This window comes from Mastomys coucha, unplaced genomic scaffold (genome assembly GCF_008632895.1).
Source record: "Mastomys coucha isolate ucsf_1 unplaced genomic scaffold, UCSF_Mcou_1 pScaffold3, whole genome shotgun sequence".
Classification (NCBI taxonomy): domain Eukaryota; kingdom Metazoa; phylum Chordata; class Mammalia; order Rodentia; family Muridae; genus Mastomys; species Mastomys coucha.
In genome coordinates this window covers 22,032,232-22,057,119 of record NW_022196909.1, presented here as the reverse complement: position 1 = coordinate 22,057,119, position 24,888 = coordinate 22,032,232, and the positions used below count along the sequence as shown (strand labels likewise).

At 33.7% G+C, this 24,888-nt stretch overlaps 1 protein-coding gene across 6 annotated transcripts in view; it reads right to left on the bottom strand.

Moving 5' to 3' along the window:
- Grik2 (glutamate ionotropic receptor kainate type subunit 2) overlaps positions 1–24,888 on the bottom strand; it is a 626,777-nt gene that overhangs the window by 111,380 nt on the left and 490,509 nt on the right. For all 6 annotated transcript variants that reach the window (XM_031346615.1, XM_031346617.1, XM_031346618.1 and 3 more), the window contains one exon: positions 22,668–22,885. In XM_031346615.1, the coding sequence (XP_031202475.1) occupies positions 22,668–22,885 (218 nt within the window). The remainder of the gene's footprint in view (positions 1–22,667; positions 22,886–24,888) is intronic.

Below are 24,888 nucleotides of genomic sequence, written 5' to 3'. Positions count from 1 at the left end.
ACGAGCATCTACATAAGACTGTTAAATTGATTGTTGTTTTATATCAAACAATTTTTATAATACTTATTCTTGTTGTTATACTATTTTATAAATTTTAAGGAATATGACAAAAAAGATATTATAGGTATTTAAGGGGGGGTCTCTGGGAGGAGCGGTGGTACAAAAGGGAAACAAGCATGTGATTCAATTCTATTTAATTAACATATGGTTTTAAATGTTAACAAGTTCAGATAAATTGAAATCATGTAACTTTTCTCATCATAATGCAATAAAATTTTTAAAAAAAATAAAGAAAAAAAGGGAATATCCTAAAGATAATGAAATAGAAGTGTCCAGAACTGAAGAAATCTCTTAATATGTAAATCAAAAGTGGTTTGATGGATTTCATAAAAATTCAACAGTCATAAATTTGCATTTAGAAAGCCAATGTCAGCAAAGAAGAGTCCATGTCTCTAACCCGCTGGCCTGGCCCTGGTATTCTCAGTCTTCCAACACTGAAAGCCACATACACATTCAAAACCTCATATGCTGTCTTCAGGATTCTCTTACACTCCTTAATCAGTGTAAGAGAAAATTTAAATGTACTAAATAGTTCTTTTAAATGGGTTTATTTATTTAGAACACAGCTTTAAACAACAGGGGAGCTACACCTGGAGGGCACTATTCATTTAACTCCTACAGTCATGTATCAAGCACCTGTAAATGAACCCAGGTACAAATTAAATCTGTGCCAATTTTGCCTCAAAGTGGCCATCGTATATTCATTTACTTATTTTTGTAATGAAAGTAGGTTGCTTATTTTGCTTTAAAATGTTTTAAATGTTAGATTATGCTCTTAAGAACTTCATCTTCATACATATCAAATCACATGTATAAAATAATATACGGGTGCAATTAATTCAAAGACTCAAAAACTGTAGGGTTGCGGATCATACCAGAAAACCTTGTCATTTCTTTTTTTAAAACATGAAAGCAAATGAAGAAAGTCTACCAAAACGGATATTAGAAAATAGCAAAGAATGTTAATAACATAGAAATGTGTATGTAAATATCCAAAGCTGTAGACACCATCTCATATGCATTCAGATTGTCACATTCCATCATGCAAATTTCAGGTAACTCTAGTCAATATCCTTGGATTCACATGCTTTTACCTGTTGAGCTATCTTGTATGTGTGTGTGTGTGTGCATTTATATATGTGCATTTTTGAAAGATGTCTACTCACATTATTTGTCAATTTCTGAAAGAGGTTATATTTGTTCAGGTTATATTTCAACCTTAACAGGTTATATTCAAGTTCCTTATATCCTTGGGTATAAACTACCAGTTGTCTTGGATAGAAATAATTTCTCTTATTTCATAAATATACTTTTTACTATATTATTTTATTTGATAATTAGTAAATTATAACTACTAGATTGGTTTTAGACTAATAATTTAATAATAGCTAATAAAATATTCTTGATTACTTATGAAAGACATGACAATGGCATCAAAAGCATGACATTAACTTACTTAATATTGTTAATCTTCTGCTTTTTAACTCACAATAGAGTAGTGGTTGGAAGAAAGAACTGCTGTATTTTGCATCATCAGTATGACAAATTGCTTCATTATTTTTACAAAGGGTGATTTAAGTTCATTCTCTCTGAGTCCAAGCCCAAACCCTCTATGTCTTTGAGCACTTACCTCACTCAACTTGTAATTATATATATTTTCTCTATTTCTAGACATGGAAATTATCTTTAGCAGTACTTTGTCATGAACTTCAGTGGCATTCCTTTTCAGCCCAACCCTGAGAAAACAGTGCCCATATTCTCTGGGGAGAAATTCAGATTCATCAGGTGTCTGTACCAATTGTTAACCCACCTGCTCTATGTAGACATCAGAATGCTTGCAGACAGTAGTGACACTGTTACAAATACTTTAGGGAAGGTTCAAGATCGCCTTTACACACTTATACAATACTTTCACTACAATGTAGTTATTATAACTCTATAGTTAAGAAAACTAAATTTTATTTTACTGTATATTTAAGCTTAGTTTGTTTTATAACTGGATGATATCAGTGGTAAAATAGATGCCATTATTTGAATTTTGATTATTACGTATTTAAAATTCTTGATCTCATGAAATTTTTGAGTTGATATTAATAGTATTAATAAGCTATATTATTAATTCTTTGTATAATGTCTTGACTCAAGCATAAAAAGCTGTTCGACAAGTAACAGTGACAAAAGCAAAGAAAACAATCAAAATAGAGCATTTACTACATTTCATTAGTTAATCTACCAAGTGACAGAGTTATGGTCACACAGATGAACAGTCCATGATATCATCAGCTCTGTCCTTGACATCTATCAGTCTACCTTTGGGGAAATTAAATAGATACAACTGTCATTTTTGTTTATAGGGAGAATGAATACTAACTATCTTATTTGAAAGTTCAAATACACCTGAGTTGATTTAGCTAACATAATTTGGAGTATCAGTTATTGCTACTAAAATATATTTTTTTCTATATGTGAAATCCTCCTTGAATAGCCATGAAAGACTGAGAAAATACCTGGGTCTTTAGTTCACATTTTGATTTCCAAAATGGACATTTCTTTCAAAAACTGGCCTTTTATGAGCAAAAAATTATGTTCAGCATATAAACTAGGTAGTATTTCTTATTGTATAATTTATCTATATCTATATCTTAAAAATATTCTCAGAATTTAAATATTTATGAGATTCTTGTGGCTAAAATGTTTATATGTCTACTATGGGAAATTAGTTGGTGAGTTAATGGATAGCTATTATAAATCATTCCTTATAATTTTGTCATAATTTTCAACAAGACATTCACAAAGGAAGCGAACCTCTTTACATTATAATCATAAAATTGTTTTATATGTTTAACAATCCAACTAATTTCATGGCAATTTCAGGAAACAACCTTATTAAATTTGCTAAGATAATTTAAGGACCCCAAACATTGACTTAATTATTTTTTAAGGACAATTTCCCTGAATCACATGATTTTGTTTTTTGTTTCTTTGTTTGTGTTTGTTTGTTTTTGCTCAGCTTTTAGACCCATTTGTATGATAATTTCACCAACTAATAACTTGATTATTTCACACTAATAAGAAGACATTGAATATATAATTTTCTCTGTTTCTTGAGATGATGTCATGATAATGACCTTTTAAAATTATCTTTATCAGCCATCTTATGCTATGAAACCCAACTCTTCAACTTTGATTTGTTACAAAATTTGTAACTGCTGATAGTATAAAATCTCCATTGTATTTGCATTCAGCTTTTACTGTTGCAGTTTTTTAATAGCTCTATGAATACACTTAATTTGACTTTAGGAACATACTTCTTTTAATTTTTTAATTAAAGATATTAACAGATGATTTTAAAGAGTTGATCTATTTTAATAAGAATTAAATATTATAATGAAGTTATATTTTTAACTGACCAAATCATATAGAAAAATTTCTTGATAGAGTTGAAATATGTCTATAAAGTCAACACTAAGAAAACTACAGTATGAAGATATGGAATTTGAGGCCAGTTTGAGATTAAACAGAGAGATACTAGCAAAAGACAAGTGCATGAGGAGCATAAATAAAAAATATGCATATTCGTAAAGTACAATATAACACTTTCATATGGATACACGCTCCATGGTGGTTAAAGCAGGCTAATCATTTTTATCCTTTTAAATACTTAACCCTTATGTTAATATATGCAAAAATCAGTCTTTTTAGCCTTCTGTAAGAACCTGCATCATTTTTAGTCACTCTTTCATTCAGTAGGATTCCAGAATTATTATCATAGTTAACCATAGCTGAGTAATCATACTTTAATTTTAAATTTGAAAATTTATGCTTCTATTCTTTTCTTGCAATAAAAATAATTTACTTTTAAAAATTTATACTGATAGTATATATTTCAGTATAATTACCAGATATTGTCAAATAGTGTTCACTATAACTTACTCTATTTGCATAAATATGCATATAAGCAGCTAATGAGATATGAGCAAGAAGAACAAATCATTTGGATTAAGGAAATTCATTGCCACTGACTATAGGACAGGCAAGTTAATGGACTACACTGGAAATGAATCCTGAAGAGTCACATGCTCTTCAATACAACTTATATACACAAAGAGTAAAATTAAATACAATTTTGAGTGTAATGGACCAATGTCTCACACTACTTTATGCTTAAAACTTCAGGTTCCTTAATTACATTTAATTTTGTAGTCTCTTTTCTTCCTCAGTTGCTGCCCTCACATTTTGTCTACATAACAAGAAAAAATATATTTCATTTATTGGTCCAAAATATAATGCTTCTTTGACAAGTTTTATAGCATATGATATTCAAAAGATTCTTCAGCCAAAAGAATGGGCAAAGGAAAAGCACTGTGGGGAGGGTTAAAAATACGATGTGTAGAACTCTACTAAGGGTTCATAAAATACATCATTGCAACCACGTTTTAGGGCACAGCATGAGATGCTCAATTGGCAACTGTTTAGGAGCAAAGAACCCCAATGTGAGAACATGACTCTTGGGGTCCATTAACAAACCTGAAGACATATGGGAACACGTTAGCCACATGTTTTATTTTGTGAGATATATATATATATATATGATCTTATATGTATGTACTCTATGTAGATATATGTATACATATATTCATATACAAACACATATCATATTTATTTATATGTGCCCTCATATACACATATATATGTATATATATAATATATTATTGATAGACACACACATCAGATTTTGTTGATATGTTCACATATATATGATGTATCTATCAGATTTTTCTTGCTAATGTCATTTAATTTGACTCTTAAAGAGTTCTCTTCTATGTATTTCTGCTTCTTTTCAGAAGATATAAGTAGTCCTGATGCTGCTGAGTAGATGCCATGCAGGTGGAACTGCCCTGGACAAGTGAGCTTCCTGGCAATGGTTCACCTTTTGTTCTTTTCTTTTTCTTTTCTTTTTTTTTTTTCTTTTTCACATCTTCAATGGATGCACCTCAGTGAGTTACAGCCCCAAAGGCTTTAACTCTGGACTGTTTTTTGGTGCTTCTGAGCCTTCTCATGTTTGTCACTCCTATATTTGTCATATATCTAGCATGGTATAACAGGACATGGGGCACCCTCACTGCCCATAGTTTGGTGTGATTGCTTTTTGGGAGACAGTTGCCTTTATTGGACTATTTTCTTGCAAATCAACATGAAGATGGACTTTCATAAAATAAAATTGTCTAGATGAATTAGTGATCTCACAGATTCCTGATTTGATTTAAATGGTTTTAGGAAGCCAGGGTAGTTGATAGGAAGTTAAAGGAGATGTCTTAAGTTGCCTTGCCAGGAAGATATAATAAAGTTAGAATTAAGAGTAGAATGTGTCTCCTGCCTTGTAAGCTAGGGCTGCATAGCTTAGGAAAGAAGTACAGCGATCTTTCATGTGTACATACTACAAGCATGTACTAATAGCATGTAGCATGTACAAGCATACTAATAGCATGTAGTGCTATTTGGAAGAGACAAATAAGTTTGGGACAAGTTAATGATGAAAGAAAATATTTCACTCTAGGCTTGAACTGAGTTCCAGAATCTTATGCTCTAGGGATGTGCCCACAGGTTTCAGTGTGCACATTGAAGAGATAGCGGTATGAATAAAGAGCAAATAATTTTATTGAGTATAAGAATAGAAAATCGATGATTGGCAGTTTATCTGAAGAAGACTTCAAAATTAAAATGTAAGATAAATGATTACCTGTTTCTTAATAAATAAAATTCTCAGTTTATTTTTTTTATTTTTTCATTTTTTTTCTTTTTTGGTTTTTCGAGACAAGGTTTTTCTGTGTAGCCCTGCTGTCCTGGAACTCACTCTGTAGACCAGGCTGGCCTGGAACTCAGAAATCCACCTGCCTCTGCCTCCCAGGTCCTGGGATTAAAGGCGTGTGCCACCACCGCTCACCATAAATAAAATTCTCATCAGCTAAGCATAGGAAAAAACTTGCTACTATAGACTTGATTGCTTAAGCATTGTTAATTAAGGACAAAAGAATTATTACTTTGGAGTTATGATGAACTTGTGGAGAAGAAAGAGACGCAAAATGTTTAGTTAGGTACAAGTTTTAAAAGAAAAATACTTAATTTATAATTTTGTAATTTCCTTTTGTGTAATGATTTTTTTTAATTATCTTTAATCTTTTTGAAGAGTATGTTCTCAGGGTGATTGGTTTTGGAGAATATGTTACTTGTGGCTATGAGGTAACCTTTTTCTTAGAGAACATTTGGGTGGTATAAAAAGGGTAACAGAAAAAATAAAGTTGTTGGAGCTCACTTGCTGGAGCTTGCTTTCTCTATCAAGTAGGTGTGAGTGTACTCCTGATTTATATTTTTACAGACCCCCAAATCCTCTCCTTGAATTGCAAAATGCATTGTTGGAGCTGGCATTCCACAGGTGCCCAAACAGCTTACCTAATACATCTAATAGAAACAGATGCTCGAATAGTAGTGGCAGGCTGTCACAGGGTGGAGGAAAGTAAAAGATGTTGGTGAAAGTGTCCAGAAGGTTAGGAAACGGATGAGTGGATTGGATGACTATCCAGCACAGTAGCTATAGTCCCTACTTAATTATTGTGTGCTTGAAATTTGGTAAATATATGTATTTTTGTATCAATGACAGGTGATATGTATGCTCATTAGATTAACTGATAAATATGTAATGAGTTTTATATGTATCAAAATAACACATTATATGCTTTCAATATGCATATTTTTTACTGTGGAATTATGCCTTAATTAGTCTTTGTGGAGAAGAAATTTAAAAACTCAGTAAATTGGAGCTTCTATATACATAAAATGTTTTATGATCTTTTCTCTAAATATTTATTAATATAATATAATAACTGCAAAGCCATATTTGTCTCAAGGTATTCCTGTTGCAAAATATTTTTCTCTTTTACTTTAAGATATTAGAAGTCATAAATGAATTATTTTAATGTAAAATTTTGTGCCTTTTTTATTTTAAGATTTGACTAGAAATAGTTGTTAAACTGAGTGTTTGAAACAGTTTCCATGCCTTGTTTTGATGAACTAATCAGGTCTGTTTGGACAGTTGCGCACAACTTCTGCAAACATATGTTTCTATATATATTTACATAATCATAGTATGGTATCTTAGAGTGACAAGTTTGGAATGTGTTTTGAAATTATTAAAAAAGCTATCTGCATTAGATTTTATCTCAAGGAAACATTTGCATAACTCGTGGGACTGTGAAAGGTAGCTTGGTCCCTGGTTGAGGTAAGGCTTGAAGTTCTGGAAACTCTGAAGAGACAGTAGGAGCTTTGCCTGTTAGCAGGCACCAGGTCCCTGTCAGAAGCCACAGCCCCCCACACCCTGCCACGGATTAGTGTCCATCAGTCATGTAAGGGCAATGTCCTAAGCCCTTCCATTTGTAGAAGATGTGACTGGCAGTCCCTTAGGCTCAAGAAAGATCACCATTTTAATGAGGTACCTAAAGGTCTGGAGAGCTTAGTCAAATAAGCTTTCCTCCCCAGGCACTCCTCCCTGCAAAAGGTATTTAACCTCAGGCTCATCCTGAGAAGTGGGAGATGGTTTTACACATCCACTTTCCTATAGAGCCCCTGTCTAGTCTCCTGTAAAAGGCCTCTCTGTGCTCCTAGCAACAACCACCAAGCGCAAGCCAGCCGCTGTCAAGCCAAGAACTCTCCCCAAAGGATCAGCTGGACCCCCCTCCCACAACCCTTCCCACCCTGCGGGTATCCATCAGTGCCTAGATGTCCAAGAACCTGAGAAGCAGACAGTGCTGGCCTCTTTGCAGGCCCAGGGACCCCTGAGCCAGCTCGTGATCAGGCGCCTCAGATTGTGCTAGGGAGCCCTGGGACACCACTGGGGTAAGCCCTAGGTGGTAAGAATTGTTAACAAAGGAAGAACTTATCTATTTGTCAAAACAGGCACTTTATAGGAACCTTCTATATTTATGTTCAGTTTGAAATCACATCTAAATATCTCTATAACAAGTCTATCAAAAAGAGACTATCTATCTATCTATCTATCTATCTATCTATCTATCTATCTATAATAGAAAAAATGATTCCTGTATTTTATTTCTATCATGTCAAAGAGCAAACACAATGTATATTAGTCATCTATATCTGAGTAGAAACTATTAATGAAATAATAATCTAACTGTGTTAGATCCTCATGTCAAGGTAAATTGATTGTATTTCTAGGAGCAAAACTGTACATTGTGAGGAAAAATATTTAACCTACTATGGAATGTGCTAAGATATCTAGTAAGTAAATACTGTGAAATTGTTATATATTGAATGCATATATAAGTAATTGACAAGATCACTAATTTTGCACACACACATACTACAGAAGCTGAGATAAGTCAAATATATCATGAATGGGCTGAAATGTAGCATTTTACCCAACATCTAATCTACGCATATATTTATAATACTAGACTATCATATTGACTCAAATTATTTATATCTACCAATGCTGTTTTCTAGTCTTTGGTTTTGTATGATTGTTCTATAATAACATAAAATGAAGCAAAAGCTCATAGAGTTCTGAAAATAGCCAAGGGACCTAGAAAGCAAACTAATTTATAGTGTAGCTTCTAATCAGCTATAATTACAACATTTAATAAATGTGACACCTACATTTAGAGATTTCAAATATTTTCAAGTGAACTCCACTAGTGCTGAAGTATATGCCTCAGGCCAATAATAATCAGATGCATTATTCAAATACTGTCAGGAGGAGATAAAGAATAATTTATTGCCAACCTTTAACTCCTCTTCCTCTAAGTAGATTTAATATGGGTCTTGGTGTAAGAACTGAATAATACATCATCCATATTTATGTCCCATTAAGATGGCATGTTTTAGTCTTACAGGCCATACTCACTCACATACATGGACCAAGGTCCTTTCTGAAAATTCAGTCATTTAATACTTTGTTATTTATGATGTTAACTAAGAATTTCTCTGAGTATATCAGGTCCACATCTATGCATTAGACAAACAGTACTAAGTACAAGCTGAGCTACTGATATCAGAGAATAAAGGCAGCTTTACTTTATTTCATAATCTGACACACTCATGAACAAAACATTTGCCATTTTATTCTTCATATTTAACTTTATTTTTATTTTAATATTTATCTTTTATTTTTAAAGCATTATTATTTTAGTCTAAAGTGAGATCAGTCTAATCTGGGGTTTGAATGAAGCATATGAAAACAAGGGGACAGGTAATGAATTGTCTTTCTTTTCTCCTTGTAAACATGTCTAAAAGATGTTATCGGTGAGCATCAAAAGGGGACATGACTTGACATCCTACCCCTCTCAAGACCAAAACCATACTTCATTGTTTTAAAGTAAAAAAAAAAAAAAAACTAAGCTTTGAAGATGAGAGCAGGGGTAAAAATATGTACTCTACTTTCACTTTATGAGTGAAAAAGGAAGTCTTAATTAGTATTTACAGACTTCTACCAACTTTTTCTAAGTCAGAGCAAAGTAATATTTATGTTAGTCTATCTTTGGGGAAAGGCTGAAACTTCCTATTAAAGAAAAATTGTAGGCATTGGAGTTGGATCATTTTGTAAAGTGCCTTTTTGCACAGCACAAAAGTCTAGAGTTTTGGACCCCAGTGTGTATGTGAGACGCTACCTGTAGCCACGTGTACCTGTGAACTCAGTGACAGGGAGGCAGAGACAGAGAGGTCACTGGAGCTTCTTAGTCAGCTAGCATAGCTAAATACATAAGCTCCAGGGTGTAAGCAAGATACGGTTCCAAAAAATAAAGTGGAGAGCAATTGCAGAAGACACTTGATATAGTGTTCTGGTTGCTACGAGTTCTCTTTCCGTCTCTCTCCCTCTCCATGTCTCTGTCTCCCTGTTTCTCTCCCCCCACCCCTCTCTCTCTCTCTCTCCCTCTCTCTCTCTCTCTCTCTCTCTCTCTCTCTCTCTCTCTCTCTCTCTCTCTCTCTCACACACACACACACACACACAGTCATATATACATACCTGTAAACACACATGCTTTACTTACAAAAATTTGGTTGGCCAAATCTGAAACATATTTTGTTATTTTCAATATATGTGAATAAATAAAAGCACAGGTTTCTCCTGCAGAAGCAAAATAAGCCTCCAAAACAAAGAGTACTGACTACCCAGGAGATTATGAATTAAGGATAATTTCACGAAATTCATCAGATAATTAATGGACTGTCAATAAGAACACTATATTATAAAATTCTCTAATGTTGAACTCATTCCTAAAAATAGAAAAAGAAAAGAAGGAAGAAAGAAAGACAGACAGATGGGAACAAAGAAACTAAGAAACAAAGTAAAAGAAAAATCAGAGTGACCAAGGAAACTGGTAGTAAATAGAATTTATTTAAACTGAATTGAGGTTCTTTTTTTTTTTTTTTTTTACTTTTTCAAAACTGTATGTTTTCATTCACAAATTTGTATAACATGAAGAATTTACATTTTACCTCTTTTATATAAGAAATAAACATTATAGTTTTTAAAATTCCAAGGTAGTTTTGGACAATAATTTATCTTGTTTTCGAAAATATGTCATGTTTGTATTTCTTTCAAAATGCTCTTTGTTGGCTGTGACCTCTCACATTGGCAACTACTCTACATTATCCAGCTCTTGACATTCCGGTTCAAAGTAATTTTATTAACTGACTTTAGAATTTTCTCAGTCCTTATGGGGCCTTTGCTCCTAAGATTGATGAGATGGGTCACTTTATTTATGCTGTCCTTCCCAACTTGACAAACAGCAGGAATGGCGGTTACACTGTGTGGAGAAGGGAGTGCCAGGGTGAGAGAGATCTATACTGTAACCATGCAATTGCAGCCACTTCAGGCACTTGCCTTACAAGCCAATTAAAACACTGCTTAGCAGATTTTACACTTCAATCGAACACATAACTTTTTTCTTCAATTAAATTGTCCCAAAGCTGCATTAGTACACAATGTAAATGTAACAATTAGAAAGGGATTAAACTTCTGTCCTCCAGATATTTTAGAGAAGCTACTTTCTAAAATAAAAGTTGCTGCTCTTTCAAGTTTAAATACACTAACACTCAAATCACTTCTTATAATTCCCAAAATGGCATTATGGCTTTCTTTTTAACTATTGAATTCTCTCTGGCAGAGCCAGGGCAATAAAACCCATCATATTCTAATTTCCAGACAGCTTGATAGAACCAATGTTCTCACTATAGATAAAGTGTAATGAAGCACTTTCTTTCCCATAGGAAACTCTTTGACTCATACGCTTTGATGCCAAGTAGCCTTCACATCTGCTGCTTCTCCATTGATGGCTTTAACTTGGCATGCTAAACTGGTGTCTGATGAAGCAGATTTACTCAAAGGCACCATTTTATTTCTTGCAATGGGAGCGTAGTAAATCCCTGTAATAAACATAGGATCAGGCTCATATACAATAAGTTGTGTGTTAGAGAAGAAAAGAGGGAGGGAGACATTCTTCTTGGGTAAAAATAATTTCTTTTTATGGAAATGCAACAGAATACATAGTAAAGAATTGGTTTTAATATTATTTCAAGGAGAACTAATTTAAATAAAAATTATAGTAGACATTAGTAAATAAGACTGCAACATTGGTTTAAACCTATCAAACTACTTTTATTAACACATTGTGTCTTAATGTTACTTTTAATGCATTGCCTATAACCAATATTTCTGTGCAATTAAAGCAATGATAATCTTCTAGGGTCAGAGAATGCATATGACTACAAAAATCTTCAATTAGGTATTTTTTGTTGAAAATGAAAACCACGTATCAACATTCCAATTATAGTGCTGATGAGTAAGCTAACACAACTGTTCCAATGGATCAGTGCTCAAACATATAAAATATTTAAATTGTTTTATTTATTTACATATGTGAAAATAAAAATAAAAGTTATAGAAATTCAAAATATTTAGTTACTTATGAATTCATCACTTGCAAAACATTGTTTAACAATTTGCTGTTCTGGAAGCCTGATTATGTTAGGTTTTCATGTGACTACGTTAGAAGAGAATTTAATGTCTGACACACAAATTGTTTATATTTGAAAAGAGATACTAAGACATTCTCAACTAAGGAAGAAGTTAGGACTGTGATAATTGACTCATGAGTTAAATCAGTCTTATTCTCCCTACAACAGAGAAAGGTGTTGAAGTAGTTCCTTGAACTACTTGTGCAGGCAACAAGCATGGGATAGGACTGCACCATTCTGCATATGAACTCTCTCTTCCAAATTCTAACTCATGATACATCGACATGTGAATTAATGCTTCTTTAATTTCAATAATTGCATTCCTTCCATTTTCTTGCAAATGGTATGGTCTTTTATTTCAAAATTACATCCTTTGATAAATCCATATGTGCACACTGCATCTAGCTATTTATCTTTCAATCAGTTCCTCCAAATCCTCTGGACACCATCTAATATATCTCCAATCCATGGAGATTTCTAGGAAAACACACAGTATCACTCATGTGAAGAATTTGCTTTTTCCTTGTGTACCGATAAGAAAAGAGAATTTAATTACTCATCTGAAAATAGCTAGTAGTGCATGGCAATGATCTGAAACAAAGAACTCCACAGGCTAAAGCAACTCAATCAATAAGGCTGCTCTCATGTGATTCGGTGCCATTTGCTGAAAGAAATCATCTCTGCACTTACTGAAGTGCCATAAAGAATTTCTAATAATTCTACTGTTGCATAATGCTTCCTACACAATGGCAGAAAAGATTGAGAACCAGAATAATCATAGCAACTATGTGCATACAAGAAAGCATGACCTATTTTCTATTCAGGTGCTAATACATAATCATTTAGCCTTTTATAGTAAATATAACTGTTTCCATAATGCTATTATAGTAAATATGCCATTTTTCCATTACTATCACAGGTCTTGCAATAATATAAACAAAGGTAGCATTCTTATTTGAAAACACTAAATAATGATGACGAGACATACTTTTTTATAAATCTAACTATTTAGCACATGTCAGCTAAAACCATTTTATATCTATATCTCAATTCAAAATTTACTTGTGTTCCTTTAGACATTACTAAATGATATCTGTAGTGAAATTTTAATCCAGCAGCATGGCTGCTTTGGCTGGAATATAGACCTGTAATCCTAAACAATATAGGAAAGTTTAGTTTGTAGAAGAAAGCAGCCATGTTTGAAAGTGACATCTAACTGAAAGGTAGAAAAAGTGACAAATTACAGATTTGACAGAATGAGTCAGAGATATGATACACACAACTCTCACAGAAAGAGAAGCACAGGAAAGAGAAGCTATTTAAGAGCAGTACAGGGAGAGAGAATCAGTCAGTTCTACGCAAAGCACTGGAGTGAGTTGGGAGTCATTCATGAGTTCATGAACTTCAGTACAGGTCAGCAGTGGAAGTTGAAACCAGAGAATAAGAAGGAACCAGCAGCAACAAAATGTCGAAGTTAGTTTCATGCCAAGCAAAGCAATTCATTGAAAAGTTGAGAGAGGCCCAATTGAATCAGTCAGCTAGGAGAGGAATTTGAGCCAGAACAACTGATTTGAACCTGCCAGGCAGAGTTTGGAAAGAACTAGAAAGGGTGTGCGTATTCAGAAGTAAACCTGTGAGGCAACAATTAGATCAGATGAACAAAAATTACTGTTATAAATATCCCTTAAGCACTTAAATAATTGCAGCAGAAATATATAAGCTACACATGCTTCAAACCCTCAGTGTGATTCATTTTGGGGAAATCACTGAATTGATGAGTACAAAAGACAAATGACAAAGGACAAGAGATGGCTGTATATGCCCAACTGGCACAAATTCAATATTTTAAAAAACCCAATTTGTGCAAAGAGTTGAGTGAGGTCACTGGCACTCACAAGATGAAAAGAGAGAAGCTAATTCTCGCTAAGTCATTTATCATACCTCATCTACCTGTAAACAGGACACGTGACCATAAACACAAATAAGCATTTGCACAAAAGCAGAAACAAGTAAAAATAGTAATCAAAAGAACTTTAAAGTAAAGATAAAATGCTGGTATATGGTAGTAGGTGTCAAATGGTGCATTCCAGCACCACAAAGGATGGAGAACAAGAGTCGAGATTAGCCAAAATATCCTACGTGATGATGGTTATAACAGGATACCATCATTACTACTGTTACTGTAATGCCATAAGCCTTTAGTTTCATTGTTAATGACTTAGTCTATCAATATGCAAGCTACTCATGTTTCAGTTTTCTTCTTATAAAAAAAATAATCCTGATGATAAGTTCTTCTTATTTGTGAAGATGTATAAACAGTGACTTATAATATAATTCAAGTTTTCCTAAGGAAGAAGAGAAAGCGGGGAAGCAGAAAAGAAGAGGGAAAAAAAGGGGGAGAAAGAATGAAAGAGAAGGAAAAGAAAGACTACCCTTAGCAGATATGAAAAGTTACCATGTTTTGTGCCAGAAAAGTTTTCAACCTGCTTGAATGCTTTTTTTTTCAGCTTGAACTCTTAAGTTCTCTATGTACACTTTCAAATAAATTGACTTTCAAAATAGAAATGCTGTAGGATACTAGCCATTTGGATAAAAATATATCCATTTATATACAGAAGAGTAAAAAGAAAATATTAAATGACAGAAGTAATTTTTAAAATGCATTTAATTCAACTATTTCTCATAAGTTTTTCATCAGCAGCTACATTCATTTCATTTCACTCATGAATAACTATACAAAATTACTAAAGTAGGTACAGATAACAAAAGAAAGAAGTCATTGGAGGAGACTAAAAACTACTGAAATCTATGCAAACAAGGAAAATATTTTATATTGCTTCTCACTCTCTCTCAGTGTGTGTGTGTGTGTGTGTGTGTGTGTGTGTGTGTGTGTGTGTGTGTACATGTGTGTGTTTGTATATACACCCATGGGAATGTATAAGGCAGTACTGCAAATGTTCCTCTCTTTTACTTTCTGTTTTATTTCCTTGAGGCAAACTCTCTCACAGATTTTGATCTCACCACTCTTCTATGCACCCTGGCCAGTTAGTATTTGGTATCTGCTCAGCTTTCCCCCAGTGCTGAAGTGATGCTTTGCAATTAATGAGTGTGCTGGGGGTTTGAACTCATGGTCTTCTGCTTGGAAATTAAGTGCTCTTATTCACTGAACCATTTCCCCAGCCTACAGGTATATTTTAAAAGAATGAAGCAAATTAAGTTGGCAAACAGAAAATATAACAATAGTATTTTGAGTCTCGTAAAATATATAGACACACAGAAATGTCAAAATGTTCGAAGTACTGTAACTACATATAATACAATAGACAAAATATTGAAATACATAATAATATTGAGAAAATGGAAACAGAAAAGATAGGACATTAAAAAAAGAAATGACTAGCCTGCAAGGAGAATTTACAGCTGATGCAATGAGAACAAACTTGGAAGTTTGGTTAAGAAAAGATGTTTTAAACTTGGGGATCTCTAGCCAATGCAAGGTTTTCTCAATGAGGCCTCAGACTTTTAAAATTAAGAATTAAGTTAACCATATTTATTTAAGACACACAAATAATAAATAAAAATTATATCCCCAGACAAGGACTATCTGGACCAAAGAAGTAATGGCTATGGTCAAAATAAACAGAGGATATCTCAGGAAGAACTGAAGGCATCTCCTTAACATCCTAAGACTCAATGAAATAGACTTAAAGACAAAAAATTTTTGAGTCAAAGACTAATATTCTAGCAAGAATAAAGTTACTGTTAGATACATAACACCAAAGATAAATTATAAATGAAAATAAATTAATGTAAAAATGTTCTCAGAAATTCTGTTTGTAAAACAAGTATCCTTCTTTTGTAGAAGAAATCAATTCCTTTAATAGTATAGGGAAAGCTACTAGGTGTCTATCTCACTTATAGGCTAAATAGAGCACATCAAACGTAACTAAGGGGTTTTCATTGTTTTAAAATAATATTATTGCAAAAATAATTAGTAGAAAACAAATGTTAACAGGGTACTGATGATGATCACTATAGCACAAGAGTAACTGACTGGAGTCATTAGGCTCCCACTCCACTGCTGTGTCTAAACAGTACATTGGCAAAAAGAGAAGACCCACACGATGTATTTTATTGGATAATTTACTGAACATTAGAATGAGAATATTGAGTTAGCCCAAGAAGGAGGAAGAGGAGGAGAAGATGAGGAAAGGAAGAAAGGAAGAAAAGGAAAGAGGAAGAGAAGGAGGAGGAGGAGGACAAAGGAGGAGGAGGACAAAGGAGGAGAAGAAGAGAAGAAGCAAAAGAAGGAGGAGGAAGAGCACCTTCTAGTCTAAAGCTAAGGAAATTTTCTCAGAAACAAAGGAAGAATAAATAGGGTTTAGGAAATAAGAAGACTAAGGTTAAACAGGGTTGCTAAGGCAGGACTATGAAATAACATTTCTTTAGACATTGGAGAAATATAAAAATGTGTGTGTAACCAGTATGAGAAGAGTAGATAGATAGAAAGTAAAAAGCCAAACTTCACAGTGCTTTGTAAACCTAGTAAGATGCTAAACTCTTATGTTAAAGCACATTGGACATGAGCATTTTAAAGAACTTGAAGTCACTTTAATAACAACGAAGCAAGTACTAGAGACAACTGGGAAACTGAGCATTAAGATATAACTGTGAAAGATGGTTCAGAAATGACTCTGGTTTCGACTGGGAAAGCAGCAATAAAGTTGATTCATAGCAGATAGAAGGGGCAGGCTTTGGTGAGTACTGGGAAATGTATGACATCTGTTTAATGCTGAATACATAAATTCCTGATGCAGAAAAGTTGGTCAGTAAATATTCATCGAATAAAAATGTAATATCTTATAATTGAACATCTAAATCCTATTTAGAACATAAGGCACATAGTGATAATAATAGACACAGGCATCACAATAATTACTCCAGTACTAATTAACATGAAAATTTTACATTAAATCATTTGACATTTCTCTTTATCAGAGATTTAGAGAAAATTCCCCAAAGATCTCCAAGTTATACCTCCATGAAGCATGATTTCAGAGTACACTAATTTAGACATCTAGAAGATTCTAAGAAAGTCATCTACACATATTTTTGTTTAATTTATATAATTTTTCCTTATTTATACACTAGAAATCAGAATAATGAAGGACTATATGAGGCAAATACCAAATACTTTCAACCATACTTACACATAACTTATGTTAGCCATAAATAAAGATGTGCTTTTTAACATACTCTATTAGTAAATGTGGCAAAGTCAGTAATTTCAGAAAGGCCAAATTTAAAGAACCCATGAATTGGATTGTGGAGTTATATACAGGATCATTCTAAATTCTGAATTTTAGATTCTTCTTATAACCCTGCGTATATATAATATCTCTGAGACTGCTACAAAGTATTTGCTATGACATCTTTACTTAATAAAGTTTTATTCAGTAGTTAAAATTTATATAATGAGAAATAACCTGTTTGTCATTCCAACCAGGCCTGCAAGAGTAAGGTAGAATTATAGCAAGTAGTGAGAGTATCAGGAACTCAACTCAGTCTGTCTGATTCTACGATTATAAGCTCTTGCAGTATCTTCTACTAGTAACAACTATTTGAAATATAATTTACTAGATAAAAACTCCATGACAAAAGTTTGTAATTTAAATATATGTAGAGCACAAATTTCTTTTGATATTATCATTGTCTGATGTACATACTATAGTAGTAAATGTGGCTAGGTCAGAAATTGAGAAAGGCTGAATTTAATTAGTCTGTGAAATTTGGAACCCCAAGGCATGGATTAGACATAAACGAAGTTATTTTCAAACAGCTTTGTGAAAACCAAGATACCTTTTTGAAAAATAATGTAGCTCTCCAAAGAGACTAGATAACATATGGGCTGCGGCTAATTTTTTGATCCTCTAACATATTTATATATCCATTCTCTTAAACTTTTTACTGATAGAGAAAAGAATGTATTATTCCTTAGTAACAGTTTGCATACTATTTAGCTCTGGTGTATGCTTTTAATTCTACTATACAAATTATCATCTTTTAAGAAACAGCTTCGTTTAATCTTGATGCTTTTGGATAACATCCTCAAACTCTCACCTTCTTCATTATCTAAGTACCGATAACGGTACATTTGATGATACTCCACAGTTACAGACCATGATCATGTAATTGCTGCCATTGTTATGAGAGAAAGTGTGTGCCATTCAATGGCTGTGGGAGGGGAGAATATGAGCACTCTTCTTCAGCCAATGAACAGGAGCTCAATGAACAAAAGCAACATTGTCTTTCGATATGGAATTGATCACTACTGTAGAGCCCCAACACTGCCTGTGTCTCCACAGTACCACAACTTACCCTCCGAGCTACATGTGTTGAGGTGTCTCCTCTTGCTTGAACTAACAAAACTACAATATTTTAAAACAGGTCTCTGAAACTGAGCATTTTAGCACAATTGGACAGCAGTAGGTGTTCGTTAAATGGAAAAATAAGATTGAAATTCCTTAAAAATCAATACTTCTTAGACTGATACATTATCTTCATATGTAAAATTTTATTTTTTAAATAGTAAAAATAACCCTGGTTGGTTGAGGAGGTCCAAAAGATCATGGGCTACTCTGATTTCTCTGCTGTTAGGTTGAAAACAAGCATGCCACGTCTAGTGTATTGGTAGAGTTTAAGAAGCCAAAGCATGAAATGGAAATTAGAATATTTAAAGCATTTAAAAAAATACCTAAAATAAAATCTTCATGGCTCCTGTAAGGTATTTTTTCTTCTGACTTTAACATTAAGAATTCAGCAATTTTGTTAGCATGTAGTAAATTGTTAGTTCAATAATAATCCCTGTATGGTTGTTATTGCAACCTGTATACATTACAGAAGATTTCAGCTTGGAAGGATTTCTGTATTGTTGGAAATAGAAAAGTTGCTTTATGTCAATTTCTGCATGTAGGGAAGGCATCCTTTTTTGAAAGTCAGAAAAATAAAAGATGAAAGTATAGGCAGTAAAGTCAGTGGCAAGGCAAAGTGAAGCCAGACACACATGCCACCGTTAGACACACATGCCACCGTAGAAAGCAAAAGAGGTAAGAACCAATAAAGAATTGAAGACATAGCCATGAAAGGAAGGAAGTTCAAACAAGGAAAACAATATAAGGAGACAAAGGGAATTATGTTTTTGAATAGTTTTTGTGTTCTTCAATATGAGCTTCGCAGAAAATGAATTTGGGCTTTGAAATAAGGGTGTTTCAAAAATAAAAATAAATAAATTAATATCCCAAGTCCTTATGACAGAGAAATAAGTCATTTCTGGTGTCAAATCATTATTTTGGGCACGTGATCTGTGTGATTAAGGAAACTCAGCTCCAGGAGTTCCTTGTGCACAGGAATGATTAAGGCTCATTGCATCTCACTACCCACTAAGTGCTTGATATGGACTATATATACTTAGCCATTTCTCCAACTGATGTTTGTAAGAAAGTGTCTCAAATCAAAGAATGATTTTATAATAAAATACTTTGTAATGTCTCCATACAATTAGAAAATTGATCAATTGTATTTGATTTAGCAAAAACTGCCATATTAAATTAAATGTTTAAGTGATATATGATGAATAAATTTGAGTAATTAAACAAATTATAATTAAACAATATATAAACCAATATTTAAACTAGCAAATAAGTTCAAGAAAAGATAAAAAAATTTGAAATGATATGTAGCTAAGTAAATGAAATGTAATTAGTATCTGGAAATTTAATTTTCTTTAGAATTCTACTGTTTAAGGTTAGTACAATGTTATAATTATTTTTCAAGAAAAATTCATTTTTAGCATGCTGTGGTTTAAGTCATAATACCTCATAGTGAATCTGTAATGAAACTTCTATATCCTTGGAAGCAATAACTAGATTTCAGTGTGCCTGCAGTGTTCCAGACAATGAGTAGGGCTAGCTCTGACCCTAATAGGCTCTTGAAGCATGTTTGATAAGAGAACCTCATGACATGGAACAGTTTTTTCAAATAAAATTTTATACTATACATTCATTATCTATTGGTTGTGTGAACCATGAATGCATTTTGCCAGTCATTTCAAAAATTTCCAATCTGTAAAACACATCGAAGCAAGGATAAAGGGCACTAAATATCTAAGTGGAAATTCCTGATTTGTGGCGTTATTTTCTGGTGAAAAAAGCAGGAATTAAAAGATGAGGAGAAAATAATGAGAACTACGAGTTGCTCTGTGTTAGGAAGACAACACAATTACACCACCCATAGAAATGTGGTACAGGCTGTTCCTTTAGACATCACTGTGAATACTACTAGACAAATATACAGATAATAAGAACTGACTCTTCCTTGAGTTATTATAATATACCTCATTTCAACTGAATGAGGTGCATGCATCGGAAACATTGTTGCATGCAAGTATTCCATCCTTGAATATGCATAGGATTTGGAATCAGCTGTTATTCAATTTTCAAAAAAGGTATCAGTTTTTCACTCAAAGATAAAATCTATATAAAACCATTATCTTTGAGAAGAATTCTCTTTACTAGCAATTGGGAAATACACTATACATTTCATTTTTAGTCTTTTCTTTCCGTTTTAGGTAGAGATTTATTAAATAAAATTAGAATTGAAGGCAGCATTTTCTTGAAGTGTCACACAGAGCTTTTATAAATTTCTGCTGAAATAAATTATAAATATTAAAGTATAAGATATGAAAGTCCTCACAAGAGACTGTTGTATTTATAAATATGCTTTACTGTACTGCAAATACATCATACCCTATCATTATTTCTTTGAATGATAAATAAAATGGTAGTGGTCCTTTGCTCTTTTTCCTGGGATCTCACTGTCTCCCTCTAGTGTCTGTCCTCAGCTAGACTTTTTGAGAGAGGTGACTGGCCAGACTGGAGTGGACACAATCCCACAACCTGGTGATATCCTGTATTCAGGGTGTCACCATTGTGATGCCGGGCATGTCTCAGGCAAATATCCTCTTCTGTCTCCAGTACACCTGGGACTTCAGGCATGCACTACCATGGCCTTCTGTTTGTATAATTGATTTCCAAGTTCCACACGTAAATCCTCAGATGATGGTTACAGGTGTAATAATTCTATACATTTCAGTGAAAGGGGAATATGATATAGTTACTTATTTATTTACTTATTTATTTTTGCTTTTTTGAGACAGGGTTTCTCTGTATAGCTCTGGCTGTCCTAGAACTCACTCTGTAGACCAGGCTGGCCTCGAACTCAGAAATCGGCCTGCCTCTGTCTCCCAAGTGCTGGGATTAAAGGAGTGCGCCACCACCGGCCGGCTATCTTTGTATTTATTAACACTTTTTAAAAATGTCTTTGAGTGGCTGAGGAGATGGCTTAGTGGGTAAAGTGCTTGCTTTATAAGCAGTGGGGCCTGGACTTGGATCCCCAGCATGAACCTAAAAGTTGTGCGCAATGGCACCTACGTCATGAGGGTAGATGGAGACAGAGGGGTCCCAGACAGTCTAGCTAAAAGTGGAGCTCCGGTTTCAGTGAGAGACTGTCTAAAACATAAGGTGTTCATGCGGTAAACTCGGAGGAGGGTAACAACTTGACTGTAAAAAAAAAAAAAAAAAAAAAACAATAAAAGTAACAATAAAAACAAAGCAAAAGCCCAAACTTCTCTGTAGAGTAACAGAGCATTTGACTAACATTGCTTACTGAATGACTAAAGAAGCAATTTAGAACTAATTGGCCCAAAACTTTCAAAGCACTAATGAATCATATCAGTTATTTAATCCATTGAGAGAGAAAACAAAAATAAAAAAACATGGTAACTCAGCAGAGGAAAATGTGTCTGAGCAAGCCAAGCCCACCCACGACGGAAACGGCTGACACAGCAGGACAGAAATGTATGCTCGAACCTTTTATAAGCGCCTCTCAACAGCACTAGCAACCCACCTGAGCATACCAGTCAGTGCGCATCCTTCTTACAATCAGGGTAAGGCGTAAACCTTATCTATACTTGTCTGCTGGTACAGTAAGAAATATAAAGCCAGTAAGAAATAAGATTTACATTTCTATCTAATTTCTGTATTTTTTTTTTAAATCAAAATAACCTATAGGCTAAGGAACAGAAATTCTAGAAAATTAGTATCGCTGGAATAACAATTAGGATACAAGTCAAGTGTATTTCTAAAAAAATAATAATAATCAGCAAAACATAATTAGCATAAAATTTAAGACTTCACATTTGTTACAGCAACAAAAGTTAAGATTCTCCTAAAAGGCTTAGAAAACTTCTTTGTAAAATATTACAAATGTAACTGAAAAGCATTTGTAGTCTTTTAAAACATGCAATAAACTGTATCAGAGCATTTGTACTTCTCACTGTTTGAAGTTTTGAAAAGATTAGACATGACGGGCAAATATGTAGCTGTGCAGCTATCTGTCTCTTAAACTACATCCTGGTATTTACACGGGATAAATAACGGCATACCTGCATACTTACATTTATAAGTAAGAGGGATCTTTTGTGTTTTTGAGCTTAGGTTTCAGTAGCAAGTGAGGCTTACCTTGAAAAACGTCATTGTTGCGCCATCCTCTACTGCTCCATACTCTATCTTGGTTTGCTTAGCTAAATCGTCAGCAGAGTCAATAGGCGACTCCATGCGTTCCACGGTCAGAAAGGCGGCTAGGTTAGCGGTATACGAAGAAATGATGATAAGTGTGAAAAACCACCAAATGCCTCCCACTATCCTGGTGGAGAGCGCTTTGGGCATGAGCTCAGAACCTAACAGAGAGTGGGGGAAAGGTGAAACGAATACAGACAGTTTGATCAGTAGTCAGACATGTTTGGTCACAGCGGAAGAACGGGATCACTGCCCAACAGAATTTAAGTCAAAGATTGACACACTGCTTCAGCAAACAAGCAACCGTGCTTGGGAGAGCAGAGGCCAATTATACTACTATGCCACTTATGAAAAGAGTATATCAAGCATGGTGACAGGAGACTAGCCTTACCTGAGAGGGTACCACACGACAATTAAAATATTAATGTGTAAAACGTCTTAGAAAGTTAACATTAAAAAAAAATCAGAGTACAAAACCTCTTTAGTTTATAAACCACATGCAAATTTGTTACTATTTTATTATTTAAGTGGTTTTCAGAAGTAATTATTCAATGTGGATGCAGATCCAGTTTCTTAATGAGTTTACAAAAGGCCCTTTTTAAAATACTCAAACATGCCTACTTCATTATTTACTTTTGATCTCATGTAAACGGCAAAGAAACAATACTTCACCATTTAAAATAATAATATCGTCTGGTAATATAGTATTTCACTTAATCATAGCCTTTACAAGGTCTCATCTGTTAGTGCTGTGCTTATTTTTAAAATAAAGTAACAAATTATTTACTTGTGTGTAAGTAAATATTTTCCATTCTGAATGTTAGCCTCCATGAAGGCAGTTGAATAAATGGACACAAATGTATCTTTAAACATATAGAATACTATATAAATACATCACAGGTAGGTGGCTGGAGTTGCCTGCCCATAATATTAAGAAGAGAATGGTATCTGAAAAATATTTTTTTAGTATCTATTATTATTACTTTTAGGTTATTTAGTGTATAAAAGTTTAAAATGTAAAATTTTGTCTCTTATTTAAATTTTAATTAATTGTAACTTTATATCAGCATGTGGTATTGTTTAAAGTATATAGTATATTCATTATATACATATATTAATTATAGTGCCATCTACTTTTAATCATTTTGAATCTATAATAAGAGAAGCATGATTATGAAGTGGTTAATATTTTATAGGTCTTGAGTAAAATGTAACCAAGTAAAGATGGACACATTTTCAGATATGTTTTAGTCTTATCTTTAATGTAATCTCTGTGCAGTGAGAGAATACCTCTTTAGAAGCGATGAAAAGAAAAACAAATATTTCATGCTAACATTGACAATATGTGCTATTATGACCACCTTATATAAAATGGCCCATCTTACACTTCAGTTCATTTTACCCTAGCAATTTCAAAGATACAAAAATCTTAAAAGCAGACAGACTTGGGGCATGAGAGCCAACTCCAGCTCCAAACTCGAGTCTACCACTCTGTAAAGGAAAAAAAAAAAAAAAGCAAAACAAAGCAAAGCAAAACAAAACAAAACACAAAGGTACCTTTCTGGGGTGGTTGGTCCTAGGCCCTGCCAGATGCACACTCAGACACTGAAACGCTAACACACCCAAGACGATCAGCAGCTCTGGCTGCATAGTTCACTGTGTTTATTTAAAAGTAAAACACCAATAAAGCCAAGAGAGACTAGGAAATAAAAGCATAGTGGATGGAGACATTTGACAAGGCTGTCCCAATTACCACAAGTTCGTATCTTACCCACAGACTGAAATTCAGTAGACACCTTCTAGGCTTGTCAAGCAGAGCCTGGTTAGGGGCTGACTGTCATGTACTCAAGGCAACGTCATGTCCAGCACTATATCCCACTAATTCCTGGGGATCGGGGCATCAGCCAGATAGGATGGGTTCCTCTTTCATGTATCCACCAGCCGTGAAGTGAGGACATGGCCAAGCAAATGTATATCTAAATTTACCATTGCTTTAATTACTTAGCTTTATAGACTGTACAGATAGATAGACGTAGTGATTGCTATCACTAACAATCAAGTTCACCTTGCCAATGTGGGCCAACTTTGAAAGAGTTCCAAAAATTTTTGGAAATATAAATTCCAAAAAAAAAAAAAAAAAGAATATTTTATGGCTCAAGTGGGT